We start from the raw sequence: 16,810 nt of genomic DNA on the forward strand, positions 1-16,810 counted from the left end.
CTACCTCAACCTTCGAAAAGCATCCGTTATACGAGTTATGGTGATACTCCCGAACTCCCGCCCCAGTACTGGGTGGCGTCGAGGTTATCTCACCAACGAACTGCATAAAAGAGATTTTCGATGTCGGCGTACTAAACTCAGGTATTTCAGAACTGCAACGATAAAATTGTGACGACAACACCTCGGAGCTCAACTCCCCGGGACACTGCCACAAAACCCCTGACAGGAGGCACCAAGACAATGTTCTTGTCACAAAACCATCGGAACGATTCCAAGATACCCGCGTGATCCTAAAAAAAATTTAGTGAAATTTGAGAAGAGAAGAGTCAAAACTCTATGTCAGGATGCCTTACCAGAGCGATGAGGATACTGGGAAGTAAAAAGAATTCCTAAACTCTCCGATATATAATTCCTAAATGACTCAAAACATTTTTTTAGACACAACTCGGCTGCTAAAAACGATCAAGCAATGGGGGCTCCTAAGGTCGGGGAAGGCTCTGATACCAACTTGTAACGCCCTCGATGCGGCTATATCTCCCACGTGTCGAAGCACGACTTAGAGGCATAACCGCATTGAAAGCAATGTCGCAAGTGAGGTAATCTTCACACAACCCATGTAATACATAAGGGAAAAAGATACATAGTTGGCTTACAATCATCACTTCACACAATTACTTGAATAAAGCATTACATCATCCAGATACAATCAAGGTCCGACTATGGAACCAAAATATAGGGGGAGATCTCCATGATTCTACTCTTCAAGTGTGCAATGCTTCAAAAGCAAATTCCTCATCATGCACATCTTCAGGGGGAGTTCTTCTATATCTTGCAATCAAATTCCTCAATATCAGTATTTACACTTCATATGTTTATCCCCGTTGATAACTTAACCTATATTGGCATCAATCACCAAAAAGGGGGACATTGTAAGTGCATATAGTGCCCCTTAGTGATTTTGGTGTGTTGAAGACTTATAGGTTAAGGGACTAATGTGTTTTTGAGTGTACACAGGTCTATAAGTCTATGAGGAGTTTGTTATTTACAGAGAAAGTCGGCTCCTAAAAATGAAGTTCTTCGACTGAAGACTTTGGATTTCTGAAGGCTTTCTGAAGACTTTGAAAGCGAAGAAATTGGTGCAATCCTGAAGAGTTGGTATTCATCCGAGGAACATGAAGCGTGAAGACTTTTGTTTTCGTAGTTTAATTTTCTCTTTCTTGAGTCATAGGAAACACCATACTGTTAAAGGGGGTCGAGGAAATACTAAGGAAAAATTTCCATGTGATGCTCAACTCAAAATCCTACACCTACCAATCCCTTCGAGCGAAGCCAATGGAAATCTCATACAGTTCAGTCATATTCTTCAGTGACAGAGACGAAGTTCTTCTGGTCTCTGAGGAATTTGTTCTGACTGAGGAGTTAGGAATTCGCCAGTGTAGATTACCTACACCGTGAGGAACATGATAGCCCTGAGGAATTTGATACTCAAATTTCTGATCGTTGTTGTGCTATGCGCCAGCTGTCCCAAAATATCTACCCACCTAACGGTCATATCATTGAAGGGCATTTATGTCTTATCATGTCGGGCTGCTCCCTAGGCTATAAATAGCCGCCCCCTACAACCACTAGCTGGTTGGCTGCTCCGAGATAAACTGACACTTGTCATTTGAGAGCATCCCATCCTCAGACCGCGAGAGTGATTAATCTCCGGTAAAGCTCTCGAGGTTCTTCATCTTCATTCATTGCAAACTCGTCGGCTTCATCTTGCACCACTTCAAATTTTGAGCGTTGAATGCTTGCGCTTCCCTTGTAAATGGAAACAACATGTTGCCATGCTTCCTTGGCACGGTGAAAGGACGGAGATGCACAATATCTTTGGGTGGAATTGCTTCTTGGAGAACAAAGAGAGCGGACTCGTTGAATTGATGATCCGCGGCTTCTCTAGGAGTGAAGTTGCTCGGGTCATGCGGGTAGAAACCTTTCTCAACAATTCTCCAAAGATTAGTAGAACTATGATTTAAATGAAGTTTCGCGATAGACCCAAGCGGCAAAATCCTCATTTTTCACAAGCTTGGGAGGAGGACCAACATGATTCATATGCATGGAGGAAACCGGTCCTCCATAACTAATTGGAGGTTCAACATGGGCAAAGATGCCATTTCCACTTCTACCACTAGTCAAAGGAACTTGATCGGTAGTAGCTTCCCCCTTGTTGGAGTTAGCATCAGTCACCTTGTTAGTGGGATCGACCACTTCCAACGATGCAGTGGAAACTTTAAGACCATCAAGAAAATTCTTAAGCATGTCGTTGACCTCGACCATCATGGAAGTTCTTAATGTGTCCAAGGCCACATTAAATTCCTCACGAGAGACCGAAGATCCCCCATCGGCCGCAGACAAAGGGGGACTCGCACCGGGGTGCTCCTCCACCTCGTCTGTGGTGTCAACCATACTCTTCGTATGGCAAAGTCCTTAATAAAGAGACGAGGCTCTGATACCAATTGAAAGGATCGATATAGTTGACTAGAGGGGGGTGAATAGGCAACTAACAATTTTTTGCTTTTTTACCAAATTAAACTTTGCATCAAAGTAGGTTGTCTAGATATGCGACTAGGTGAGCAACCTATATGATGCAACAAAAACTAGCACACAAGCAAGCAAGGGATACAACACAATATAAGCTTGCACAAGTAAAGGTAAGAGATAACCAAGAGTGGAGCCGGTGGAGATGAGGGTGTCTTACCGAAGTTCCTTCCCTTTGAGAGGAAGTACGTCTCTGTTGGAGCGGTGTGGTGGCACAATGCTCCCCAAGAAGCCACTAGGGCCACCGTTTCTCCTCACGCCCTCACACAATGCGAGATGCCGTGATTCCACTATTGGTGCCCTTGAAGGCGGCGATCGAACCTTTACAAACAAGGTTGGGGCAATCTCCACAACTTAATCAGAGGCTCTCAACGACACCATGAAGCTTCACCATAATGGCATATTGCTCTGTGGTGACCTCAACCGTCTAGGGTGCTCAAACACCCAAGAGTAACAAGATCCACAAGGGATTAGTGGGGGGAATCAAATTTCTCTTGGTGAAAGTGTAGATCGAGGCCTTCTCAACCAATCCCTAAAAAAATCAACAACTTTGATTGGCTAGGGAGAGAGATCGGGTGAAAATGGAGCTTTGATCAACAATGAAGCTTGGGAAGGGGAGAGGTGGTCTTCTTGGGGAAGAAGCCCCCCTTTATATAGTGGGGGACAAGATCCAACCGTTACCCACCCACTCAGCCCGCGAGACGCGGTACTACCGCACACGCTCGCCGTACTACCGCAAGGCGCTACGGTACTACTGCACCTTGTTGCGGTACTACCGCTCGTGCGGTAGAAGCCAAGTGAGGTCCTGTTGCACTAGGCAACGAGTGGTAGAACCGCCGGAGCGGTACTACCGCGCACCCCTGCGGTATTACCACAGGGCAGGGCTCAACAGGGCTGGGAAAAAGCACGGACTAAATAAATTTCGTCTGTGACTACTTCCGTTGAGTTTGGGACGTGCGAAAATCCGGCATGGTACTACCGCTCGCAGGGAGCGGTAGACCGCATAGGGGCGGAGGTAAAAAATTACTTCCGCGTGTGCCAGCGTTCTGGGCTAGAGGCAGCGGTACTACCGCTCGCGAGGAGCGCTACTACCGCTAGCTAGAGCGGTACTACCGCGGGCCCCTGCGGTACTACTGCTCCCTTGAGCAGTACTACCACACGCCATAGAACCTATAGCACTTGGAGGCCTTCATCTTGCAGCGACAAGGATAAACGGATGGTGGTCCAATGAAGCGAAGGAAAGGTGGTGCAAAGGAACAGATGTGTACGTGTTGATTCCACCCTAACCTTTCCGAAGCGGACCCCCTCTTAATAGTACGGCTTTCCTACGACTCAAATTCATCAAAAAGAAACGTAGAGAGGCACCGAATCGTCTTGTGCCTAGGCATGAGATCACAGAAATGCTCAATGCACACGATTAGTCCGCAAATGTACTGTCATCAATCACCAAAACCACATAGGGAGAAATATGCCCTTACAACATGCAATGCGGGTACTGTAGCGAACTGCAACCAAACACGCCCTTAGTGCATCTTCAACACAGACCATCAAAACGCACGCATACGGACGTAGTTTGCCGTCGAACACGGTACCCCATCGGTTTGCGGACTGGTCTGGATGTCCGCTTTTCTGCAAACAGGACACAAACCAGTAGGCTTCGTGGCCGTCTGGATCACTAACACGCACGTGTCCGCCACCACGGTCCCACCAAAAAATCTCTCTTGTGTTCTCACCCTCTCATGCATGAAATGATTGCGACACATTCATGCCGGTCCACGTGCGCCAGCGCGACATTCGTGCTGGCTCAGAGCGCCCCTTATGTCCCGGTCTCTGCGCCTGTTCAATGTCGGTGCGACATGACTAGACGAGACATGACGACTACCTACCGCATTTTAGCCGGTTTCCCGTCCGTCTGGCATTACACAGGCGTGACCGCCGAGAAAACAACTCCGACGCTTGTCCTGGCCGACATCTGCTATTTAAACACAGCCTTGCCAGGCATTAACCACATGACAAACATGTGTGCTTCCAGTCCTCCCACTTGCACCACTTCTACCATGATCACGAGCTCTAAGGTGATGTGGAAGAGCCTCTCAACGAAGCAGAAGCACGATGTGGCGAGCCTTGCGGCCGGATGGCAAGGGCCGTCGTGCACGATGAATAGATGCATGCTTGCCAATGAGCGTGCCGGAGGTGAGCGATGACAACCCGACGATGGAAGACGCCTCCGACGACGAGCCACAGTCCGTGCCCACTCCTATCCATGTCGGTTTGACCACGGAGCAAGCCCATGCGCACTTCGACTCCATCATGGCGCAGGAGCAGTCGGCGCTGTAGTTGACACTCCCGCGCGGGGGCGCCGAAGGAGCAGCGGTACAACCTCTCCATCCTCACGCATCACTGGTTGGCCGAGGGCCAAAGATACGGCGAGTTCGCGAGCGTCGAGGCCGTGGCGTCCATGGCCGCGGAGAATTTGAACTTCGTCAAGGAGCAGTGGGCCCTCTATGAGGCCGCGCGTAGCGCTCGCGCGGCATCGCCGGACGTGCAGGCGGCGGCCGCGGACGGAAACGCCAGTAGCTGGGCGTCATTAGCACTGGTACGTCGACGAGGCCAGCCCGTCCACATCCATCGTCGACCTCACCTCCACCTACGACGCACAAGTCTCGGACTCCGACGAGTAGGAGTTGGGCAGGGAAGACGGCGCACCCCGTGTCCCATGTGGGCTAATCCATGTCCTATGTCCTACACTGTCCTACACTTACCCGCCGTCGACTGCGCCTTCACTTCTTGGGGTTCATGACCGTCAGACATGAACACGGAAGAAAACAACAAAGACTTGGAGGATGGGTGCTGACGAATATTTAGACCATGTTAGGGTCCAACTGCTTTTGTTTAACAAAATATGTCAAAAATGTAATGAATACGGCATGGTTTAAATGAAAATCATCCGGTTTGCATGAAAACCGTTCGGTTTGTTCAAATTCCACTTGAAATGTATACAGATGGGCTTGGAATTCCGGCTTCCGTATCACTGTCCGTAAACACATCCGTGGATAAATATAATGTTTGTTGTAAGCGTCCGCCTTACCCGTGTATGTTCTTTTCAGACTTTTATTTGAAGTCTTGAAAATGTATTTTCAATTAAAAAAAGTCTTCATGAAGCTTACTATTACTCCCTTCGTTCCAAAATAGATGACTCAATTTTATACTAATTTTAATACAAAATTAGTATAAATTTGGGTCATCTATTTTATAACGGAGGAAGTAATATACTTGCTCTGAAGGTCCAGTTCTGCGGCGTGCAGCTTGTGTACACGCACGCATGCATTGATGAAGGGGCAGCCGAGGAGGGGGGAAAACACTGCTCCCTGGTCGCATTGAACCCGAGCATCGCTCTCGACGACGAGTATGACTCGTCATGGTGGTCGCTGGCTAGCGTCGGTTTCTCGCAGAAATCATGGCTTTCCATGTACTGTTCAGCACTGTGCACGCAAGCCATTATGCATTGCTAGTTGGTGTCATCGAGATCGGCGAAACCAGCTCACGTCGGTGACCGGTTTGGCATGTGCTCGCTCCAAATTAAAGTGTTTTCTTAACCCAGCGACTCATGGGATCGTTAATCAATCAAGAAAAGAAAAGTGCATACGAACCCAAGCACGAGTGCATCAATGAACAGCTCGGTTGCTTCCCCGCCACAAAAGAAAGAAAAACTTGTTAGTTGCTTGATTAGCCCGGACCAAAAGCCAAAATCACATGCATGCAGATTACTTGCCGATTGTCGTCTAATCTATGATTAGTCGAGTGGCTAGTCTTCCCCACGACTGGCCTCGTCGTCGTCACGCGGGGCACACGAAGAAGACGACGAGCAAGACGCAGAAGCTTCATTCCCGCCGTCGCATTGTCCCGTTGCTGATGTAGCACTAACAACCACACCATCGCCACCAGTACTCGTGCTCGTGCTGCTACTAGTAGTACTCGTGCTGCTCGTGCCGCTGCTCGAGCTGCTGGTGCTACTACTCGACGTCATCGTCATTGTCGTCGTCGAGGTGCTTGCCGTGGCGCTGGTGGTGAGGCGGACGAGCAGGTCGACGAAGGCGCTGACGATGAGCGGGTGGTGGTGCTTGGCGTTCACCCGCAGGTACCATACCAGCAGCTCCTCCAGCGCGTCCCAGCCGCGCAGCTCGTGCGCGGCCACCATCTCCTCCATGGACGACAGGAAGTCGCCGTACGGGTCCGCCGAGTCCATTGGCACCGCCACGCTCTCCTCCACCACCAGCGACTTGCCACCATCTCCTGGCTTCCCGTTCTTGGACAGCGCCGCCGGCTTGTCGTTCTCCTCCTCCGGTGGTGTACTGCCGGTTGTCGAGGCCGCCGCCGCGGACAGGATGGAGTTGGTCGCTGGCCCCTGGTCGAAGAAGAAGCGACCGGTGGACGAGGTCGTCCGGCTGAGGCTGCGGATCACAGCCTCCGACCACTCATCCTCGGGCGTCGAGAAGCCGTCGTCCTCCACCACAACCGTTTCCTCCTCCTCCGCGCTAAGGCAAGAGAATGACTCGCCGTCGTCGGGGTCGATGTAGACCGAGTTGACCGTCTTGTACATCTCGGCGGGGGCACCCACCAGCTTGCGGTGCCTCGCGGCGACAGGGCCGCACCTGCTGCCACCAGCAGCCGTGGCGCAGGGCTCCTCGGCGGCACGGAAGGAGTCGGTCTGCGGGTCCCGGCAGGATGGCCACGGCCAGGGTATCACGGCCGCCGTGGAGGAGTCGCTAGCGAGGCTGGAGGACCTGGAGAAGATGGAGGTGAGGGCACCTTTCTTGCCCATCGGATCAGCCGGATGGAGCGAACAATGCAGTGGATGAGCTCGATCGACTCGAGACCGCCGTGCCTGCTCAGAAGCGAGATCGAGTAGACGAAGGAAGTAGTTGCGGAGAGAAGAAGAAGAAGAGAGAGGTGTGCAATTAAGGAAGAGAGGGAAGAACACATGGACAGTACTACTATTTATGTATTCTGTGTGCAGAGTAAGTAGAGAGACTGAGAGTCTGAGAGAGCAGAGCAGATGACTGCAGCTTGCTCTGCAGTCACGTAACTTCGGGTCACTGGTATGTGGGCCAGTTTGTTAAAGGACCGTCATGTCAGTGACCTAAGTTAGAGAATCCCAGTACCTGAGTGCGATGCAACGCAAAGATGTCTTTCCAAATCCTTCAGAGCTATACATGCAAAAAAAATAAAAAAAATCTTCTGCACTAAACATACTTACAGAGCAACTAATCTGAGAGAAGATTAGACGTCTCCGGCTCAGATATCACACGTTTCAGCACTTCTTTTTTGAGACGCACGTTTCAGCACTTTGGCACCACTTGTATGCGGTGAAAACGAGTTCCTGTTTCATAGGAGTGGGGGACCACTGCCGTTTTAAGATTAAAGAAAAACAAAAAGGTGAATACGCCATAAACGTATCCAATGTAAAGGTAATGGCTATGTACAAAGCAACAACAGAGGCTAATTTTGAATTTAATTTTTATTATTTCTAGTGTTCGTTGTACTATCATGATTAAATATAAATAAATTGAAAGCATTTCCAGCAAAAAAAAGCACCTCTAGGTGCTAACTTAGGCTCCAGTGAAAATGTGGCACTTTCTATCCGTCCAAATGTGTAAAGCACATACAGCGAAACATGACGAAACCCCATGTTGTCCTTTGGGGAAACGTATCCTTCTACGTGAACCACTCACCGGTTTTATTTAAAAAAATCACTATAAACATGTCCGTGGTTTTTTAAATAAAAATTCATGGATTCCAAAATAATTTACACAAACTCAAGAAAAAAGTTCACAAATTTTAAAAAAAGATGCGGATTCCAAATATGTTCAAGAATTCAATAATTATTCATGGATTCAAAAAATGTTGGAGAATAATAATTATAAATTTAAAAATTGTTCACAAACTTGAAATTTTTTCAAGAGAACTCAAAAATAAGTTCGTGGATTAAAAATATTTGTGAATTCAAAAATATCACAAACATGAAAAATGACCGCAAATTTGTAATAAGTTCACGCGAATGCGAAAAATGTTCATGCATTCAAAAAGTAATTGGGCATTTCAAACTGTTCACTAATTAGAAAAATAGTCCCAATTTGAAAAACAAATCATGCAAACTGGAAAAAAATGTTCAAGTATTCAAACAATGATTGCGATTTCAAACTATTCATTAATTTGAAATATGTTCGCTAATTGGACAAACGAATCATGCAAACTCAAAAAAATGTTCACGGATTCAAAAAATGTCCTCAAATTAAAAAAATCGAGAATTTAAAAAAGTGCTCACAAATGTGAAAAATGTTCGAAATATTGAAAATGTTTGTGGATTGTTTAGTGAAATAAGAAAAATCATAAATTGAAATGGATTGAAAACACATAAACACAAAATTTTAAATAGGAAACACCAATGAAACCATACAGAAACACAGAATAGTAAGGAAAAGGTAAAAGAAATCTAGAACCGGAAAAACCAAACCCTAAGGTAGACTGTACGAACCAAGGCCGGCCCACTCTCGCACTACAGTAAACTATTTGCCCGTGCACTCGCTACAAGCGATACTTATCGTTTGCGGCGAGAGACGTGAACCAACCTGTGGTTGGATGGTTAGAGGGACAGTGGTATCCTCAGCCTATTAGGGTTCAAGTCATGGTGCTGGCATTATTTCTGGATTTATTTCAGAATTTTCAGCGATGCGCTTTCATTGGAAGGAGACGTTCCTGTCGACGGCGAGGCACCTACGGTGACTTCGTAAATCTCAAGATGACATGCCGGCTCAGTCTCTCGAAGGTGCCCCTAGGGATAAGGGTGTGCATGTGTGCGTTCATAGGGGTGAGTATATGCGCATATGTATAAGCGCTTGCGTCTGTACTGATGTTCAAAAAAAATTACGGCGAAAGACCCAAGCACTCTACCATAACAAATGTGCTCTAGAGAAATAGAAATTTGGCAAAAACAAATTGAGGCCACTTTTTGAAAGCGAAAACCTTTCGAAATTACTATTTTTTTTGGAAATGATGAACTTTTTTAATTGTAAACAATATTTTTGTAAAGCTACTTTTTGAAAAAATCCAAACAAATTTAGGAAACAGGAAACATAATTTGAATTTGTATTAGTCATGAACAAATTTCTGTAACGCTATTTTTTGAAAAAATCTAAACAAATTTAGAAAACAGGACTTTTTTTATTATGAACAACTTATTAAAAAAATGAACATTATTTTAAATTCTCTTACATTTATTGATAACACGTACAATTTTGAGTTTTCGAATAAATGTTTAAAAAGCATTTAAAAAAATAAGAAATATATTTGAAAACACAAACAGTTATTTAAAATGCACTTTTTTAAAAAAAATGTTCGTTCAGAAATGTGAACGAATTTTGAATATTGCAAACATAATTTGAAATTTTAAACATTTTCTAGAAAACCAGAATATATTTGTGAAAATTCAGATTAATTTTTAAAATTATTTTCTGAACTAGAAATATGCAAAAAAAATGTAAAAACACACAATAACAAAATAGCAAGAGAAAAAAAGTGCACCAAACAAAGAAAAAAGAAAGCATTTGTTCAAAGAACCTTCTAGAAGGTTCAAAACAGGTAAAGCCGTACAGGAAAAGTTCCCAAAACAGAACGAACAAGAACAGCTAACATTTTTTTTCTTGAGCATCACAAGAACAGTTAATTGCGCTAGCCAAGTGTGCTCGACCCTGTGCGTTTGGTCGAGCATCACAAGAACAGTTAACATTTTTTTCTTGAGCATCACAAAAACGTTCCGGAAGTTTGTTTTTAGGATCGATCTGCATTATTAGGGCCGGCCGATTTTCGGATAAGACATGTTTTCCATTATTTGGGCTCCAAAAACTTCACGACTGGTATTTCTCATTTCACGCAAGTCGGTAGCTTCTCTCACATGCAGGAACAACTTCCGGAAGTTTATTTTTAGGATCGATCTGCATTATTTGGGTCGGCCGATGGTATTTCTCGTTTCACGCAAGTCGGTAGCTTCTCACACATGTAGGAACAACATCCGGAAGTTTGTTTTAAGGATCGATCTGCATTATTTGGGTCGGCCGATTTTCGAATAAAACATGTTTTCCATTATTTGGGCTCCAAAAACTTCGCAAGTGGTATTTCTCGTTTCACGCAAGTCGGTAGCTTCTCTCACATGTAGGAACAACTCTCTCGCATAGCAAAAGGGCCGGCCATTTTTATGCTTTTTTTCGCTCGCTTGCTCGTGACACGCGCTTGCTCCTGATCACTTTCAGGTTTATTTGTTTCTTCAAAAGTTTTATTAGTTCAGTTTTCTTTTCTTTCACATTTTTTCTTTTGTTTCTTAATCATTTATTTTCTTTTGTTCATTTTCTTTGATTTATTTTTGTTTTATTGGTTTTCAATGATTTTTTCTGTTATACTTCATTTTTCTGGTTTTTTTGTGTATCTTTTTTGTTTTTCATCGTTTGTTTTGTTTATTTCTCGGCTTCCATTGTTTTCCATTTTTTTTGTGGTGGCTTTCTTTGTTTTTTCTTTTTAATTTTTATTTGATGTTCCTTGTTATATTTTCTTGTTTTTTATTTTCTTTATCTTTCTTTTGTTCATATGAAAAATGTTGATCATATATTTTTAAAATGTTAAATTTGTATATAATTTTTTTATTATGCATACAAAAGATCTAAAACATACACATACATTAAAAAAAGTAGACACCATAAAACACATTTTAAAAGAAATAATTTTGCATTGAAAAAATATTATGCATGTATATAAATTGTTCCTGATGTCTACAAAATATGCACATTTTGTCAAAAAAATATTTATTGCTATTAAAAAATGTGTAAAACATGATCAACATTTTTCATACACATTGTATTGTTTTGTACATTTTTCGTATACATAGTAAACATTACTCACATGCGGGATTAACATCTTTTAAATACATGCCCAAATGCTTGAATAACATTTTTCAAATATATATCTATATATATCTATATATATATATTATTTGCAAGTACAAAAAAAGTAAAAGAAAAGCAAAAAACGAAACAAAAAAGTGGAAAAGATACGGAAAAAAACAAGGCTGTGGCGTGTGGTCTCTCGCGCATCTGGGCCGCCAGTTTGGCGCTCGCCTTCAGGTGAGGCTGCGCTCTGTTACGCGTGAGGTTCGACATAGACGCGTCCGGGAGCTCCTAACGGGCGCCTTATGCGTTGGCTGAGGCGACAGGCGCCCACAGCAGCACCCTAGTGCGCCAGCCCATGAACACGCTGACAGTGAAAAATGTATAACAGCGAGAAAAACCACCAGCAAAGGTGCATGGTTGGCTGACCACTAAAGCTATAACGCCCATGTGAAAGTTTTCAACGCGAAACGTATTAAACCAAAACTATAGCCGCATTATTTAGAAAAATGTGGCTTCTTTTTAAAAAAAATGTGAGCAAATTCAGAATGTTCACAGATTGAAAAAACATCACGAATTAGAAAAAAAAGAGTTCATGTCATAAAAAAAGTTTGTTGATTTTCAAAAAAGTTCACAGATTTAAAAATAGCTCAACGATTTTGAACAATAGTTCATTAATTTTCAAAAAAAATCACAAATTTGAATACAGTTCACTAATTTTAAAAAAAAGTTCATCAATTTTGAAAAAAGTTCATCGCTTTTGAAAAAAAGTTCATCAACTTTTAAAAAAAGTTCATCAAAATTGAAAAAAAATCATCAATTTATTTTTTAAAAGCTCATACATCGACAAAAAGTTCATCTGATTTGGTAAGAAAAGTTCAATTATTTTAAAAAAAGTTCTCTGATTTTGAAAGCAGTTCATGGATTTCGAAAAGGTTAATGGATTTTGGAATAAGTTCAACGTTCTTTAAGAAAAAAAAGTGTCATCGATTCTGTGAAGAAATAAAATAAATTATAAGGCACAAAAAGCTCTCACGAGCTGGAGAAAGAATAGAAGAAGCGAAACTAATTTTTAGGGACAAGTTGTTCGTAGTCCAACTGGTTGTTCAGTGCTAAGTTGACCAGCAGATCCCTAGTTCGAACCGCTGCAAGGTACAATCTTTTTTCGCTCGCTTCAGATGAACGGGAAAGAGAAAAGACGGGCCGGCCAGCACCGCGCGTAGGTGTGCGCCCGTTTGTGAGAATCGAAGAAAACGGGCGCCCTTTAGGGTTTTGCCAACGCGAAGAAAAAACTATTAGTTTATTTCCGAAAGAATTAGGACTCGAACCTGGGTCGGCACTGTAACTACTGATGCGAGTTAACCACCAAACCAAGTGTCAGTTTATTACTTACTACACCAAATAACTCTATTTGACCCTTCTTTCAGTACAGACATTAGTGATATTTTATAATACTCACTAAACAATCTTTTTTCGCTCGCTTCAGATGAACGGGAAAAAAGAAAAGACGGGCCGGCCAGCACCGCGCGTAGGTGTGCGCCCGTTTGCACAAACGGGCGCCGTTTAGGGTTTTGCCAACGCGAAGAAAAAACTATTAGTTTATTTCCGAAAGAATTAGGACTCGAACTTGGGTCGGCACTGTAACTACTGATGCCAGTTAACCACCAAACCAAGTGTCAGTTTGTTACTTACTACACCAAATAACTCTATTTGACCCTTCTTTCAGTACAGACATTAACCATATAGTGATATTTTATAATACTCACTATTAATTATTTGAATAAAGAAAACATAATTTGGAAAAAGCATTCACAAAAATAACGAATTGAAAGTTTACAAAAATAAAAAAGTTCGTGAATCTGGAGAAATTTCATCGAACTTGACGACTTTATTGAATTTGGAAAAAAAGTTCATCGGATTTGAAAAAAGTTCATCGAATTTGAAAAAGGTTCAGTGAATTTAAAAAATGGTTCCGTGAATTTCGAAAAAAAGTTTACCAAATTTCAAAAAAGTTTGTCGATTTTGAAAAAAAATCATCAATTTAAAAAAATCACAAAAAATTAAAAAAAAGTCCATCAAGTTTGAAAAAAGTTCATCAAATCTGAAAATAACTTCATTAAATTTGAAAGAGTTCATAGAATTTTTAAAAAAGTTCATCAATTAAAAAAATTTGAATTTGTAAAAATTTCATCGAGTTTGAAAAATAGTTGATCTATTTTTTATAGAAAAAGTGCACAAATTTGAAAATTTTCATCGATTTTGAAAACAAATGTTCACGGATTTGAGTAAAAGTTCATGGATTTGCGGAAAAAGGTTCACCGGTTTTGAAAAAAGCTTCATGAATGTGAAAGTGATCTGGGCATTTAAGAAAAAAGAAAAAGGAGAAAGAAAGAAAAAATAAAACCCAAATAAAAATGTCAGGAGAAAAAACCACTAATTGAGGAAACAAATAAAAAAAGAAAAAAAAGAAAATTTTCATGACTGGCGGGATAGCCTAGTGGTTTGTGCGCTTTCCTTTGAAAATACAGGTTGCGGGCTCGAATCTTTTCACGTGGTCCTCTTTTTGGGGACTTTAGGAAAATACAACGGTATATGGGCCGGCCCAGGTACGAGTGCCTTCAACGCCAGTTAACAATGCACGTTAATGGGCGCTGAAGGCGCCGGATAGGAAATGCCAAAAGCTTAGACATTAGCTACAGAAGTATGAGCGTTAATGTATCTCTTTTACAATTGGAGTGGTTGGTAGGATTGCGTTCAAGTTTTTTTTCGTCCCACCACTTTTGTCCGGTTTTTTTGATTGGTTTTTTTGTCCCTTCCCAGCCCCAGTCCCCACCTCACACACGCACTGCAAAAAAAACAGCCCACCCAAAACACCGCTCCTCCCGATCTGCCGTCCAAAAGAAAAACGCCGCGACCAGCGAGTTGCTCCCTCTCTCTCCTCACATGAGTAGTTCCTATCTCCTAGCCCATCGTGTGCGCTAGGGTTCCTCACGCCACCGCCGTCGCCGCCGTATGGGTGTTCGTCGACAGGCCCTGCCTCCGTGAGGGAGTCCTAAATTAAGGGGTCCTCGGGCGTCCGGGCTATGTGACATGGGCTGGACTGATGGGCCGTGAAGATACAAGACAGAAGACTTCCTCCCGTGTCCGGATGAGACTCTCCTTTGCGTGGAAGGCAAGCTTGGCGTTCGGATATGAAGATTCCTTCCTCTGTAAACTGACTTTGTACAACCCTAGGCCCCTCCGGTGTCTATATAAAGCGGAGGGTTTAGTTCGTAGAGGCAATCACAATCATACATGCTAAACATCTAGGGTTTAGCCATTATGATCTCGTGGTAGATCAACTCTTGTAATCCTCATATTCATCAAGATCAATCAAGCAGGAAGCAGAGTATTACCTCCATCAAGAGAGCCCGAACCTGGGTAAACATCGTGTCCCCCGTCTCCTGTTACCATCGACCTTAGACACACAGTTCGGGACCCCCTACCCGAGATCCGCCGGTTTTGACACTGACATTGGTGCTTTCATTGAGAGTTTCGTTGTGTCGTCATCAGAAGGTTCGATGGCTCCATTAGTCATCTACAACAATGCCGCCCTGAGGGAGGTTTTTCTCCCCGGCCAAATCTTCGTATTCGGTGGCTTCGCATTGCGGGCCAACTCGCTTGGCCATCTGGAGCAGATCGAATGCTACGCCCCAGGTCACCAGATTAGTTTTGGAAATCTAGACTATGTCGCTAATATCCGAGGAGACTTGATCTTCCAAGGGTTCACGACCCCAACCTCCTCTCCGGCCTTAGATCCGGAACGCATCGCCAGGTCCGAAGATGGGATTCTTGAGCCCGCCGGACTATCTGCAACCACTAAGCCCTGTACGGGAGAGCCGGAGGAAGCAGTGTCGCTGGCAACCATCATGAAGCCGAACTCTACTCCGGACACTGGCTCCGAACCCTCGGAGGTAGCATCATGTGAGCTCGAACAAGGAGTCTCCTTCCCGCCATACTCCACGGACTCTCTTCTCCCTGGCCAAACCTCGCCTTTATGCGAGGCTCTGGACTTGATGCGATCCCTCGTCATTACAGAGGAGCAACGTCCGAACTACGCCCAGCCCGGACTAGGGGCTGAGAGCGGGGAATTTTACGTCCCACCCACCACCCAATTCATAGCCACTATCAAGGACTTAACTAACATGCTCGATTACGGCTCCGAAGACATTGACGGTATGGACGACGATGCCGGAGAAGAGCAGGCCCAAAACCTGTCGTTTACCATACGGTGGACGGCCACCTCTTCGTATGACGTGTACATGGTGAATACACCCAAAGAGGGTAACGGCGATAATGATAAAGATCCAGTCGAGGATAAACCTTCTGTGATACAGCCAAAGCGACGACGTTAGCGGCGTCGCTCTAAATCACGCCATGGAAAAGACAGCGATACCAGCACGAGAGACAACAATACTCCGGACGACGCCGAAGACCAAGAAGACCCCGTCGAGCCAACCTCCACACATGACGATTGGGAAAATGGGCAAGTTAGCCCTAATGAACAGGCCGTAAACAAAGACTTGGAGGACGGCAATTATCTTCCACTCTCCAAGGAGGAGGTGAGCCTCGGCGACGAAGACTTTATCGTGCCTGAGGAACCCCTCGAGCAGGAGCGCTTTAAGCGCCGGCTAATAGCTACTACAAGGAGCCTGAAAAAGAAGCAACGATAGCTTAAAGCTGATCAAGACCTACTCAACGACAGGTGGACTAATGTCCAGGCAGCCGAGGAATACAGCCTCGAGCGCCCAACCAAAAGTTACCCGAAGCGTAAACTGCTACCTCAATTCGATGACGAGGCACTTGAGCCCGTACCATCAGCTCATAACGCGGCTGACCGACCACCACATGGCCGGGACAAAACGGCAACTCAAGCCAAACACCAGCCTATACTACCTCGCCGTAAAGGTAGGGACACAACAACTCGGGGATATACATACGACCTGCGCTAGGACCTGGAAAATAGAGTAGGTCCGATCAGATCGATCTACGGATCACGGGGGCGTGCCTTGACACGCGATGATGGCTATTTAGCCGGACGTGACAAGCATAACCACGTCCGGTCTGAAAACCGCAGACGGACTCCATCCGAGCTACGTCGCGACTTGGCCCGATATAGAGGCGCCGCACACCCCCTCTGCTTCATCGATGAAGTAATGGAGCACGAATTCCCAGAAGGGTTTAAACCCGTGAATATCGAATCATACAATGGAATAACAGATCCCGCAGTATGGATTGAGAACTTTCTTCTCCAT

General features: G+C 44.4%; 1 protein-coding gene across 1 annotated transcript; it reads right to left on the minus strand.

The window, feature by feature from the left end:
• Positions 1 to 6,086: 6,086 nt before the first annotated feature.
• Positions 6,087 to 7,662, minus strand: LOC125555794 (transcription repressor OFP13-like). The gene has a single exon (XM_048718638.1). It carries the CDS (start codon positions 7,403 to 7,405, stop codon positions 6,389 to 6,391), a length of 1,017 nt encoding a protein of 338 aa, XP_048574595.1. The 5' UTR covers positions 7,406 to 7,662; the 3' UTR covers positions 6,087 to 6,388.
• Between the last annotated feature and the right edge of the window lie 9,148 nt (positions 7,663 to 16,810).

The sequence above is a fragment of the Triticum urartu genome, chromosome 5, assembly GCF_003073215.2.
Source record: "Triticum urartu cultivar G1812 chromosome 5, Tu2.1, whole genome shotgun sequence".
In the NCBI taxonomy this organism is placed as follows: domain Eukaryota; kingdom Viridiplantae; phylum Streptophyta; class Magnoliopsida; order Poales; family Poaceae; genus Triticum; species Triticum urartu.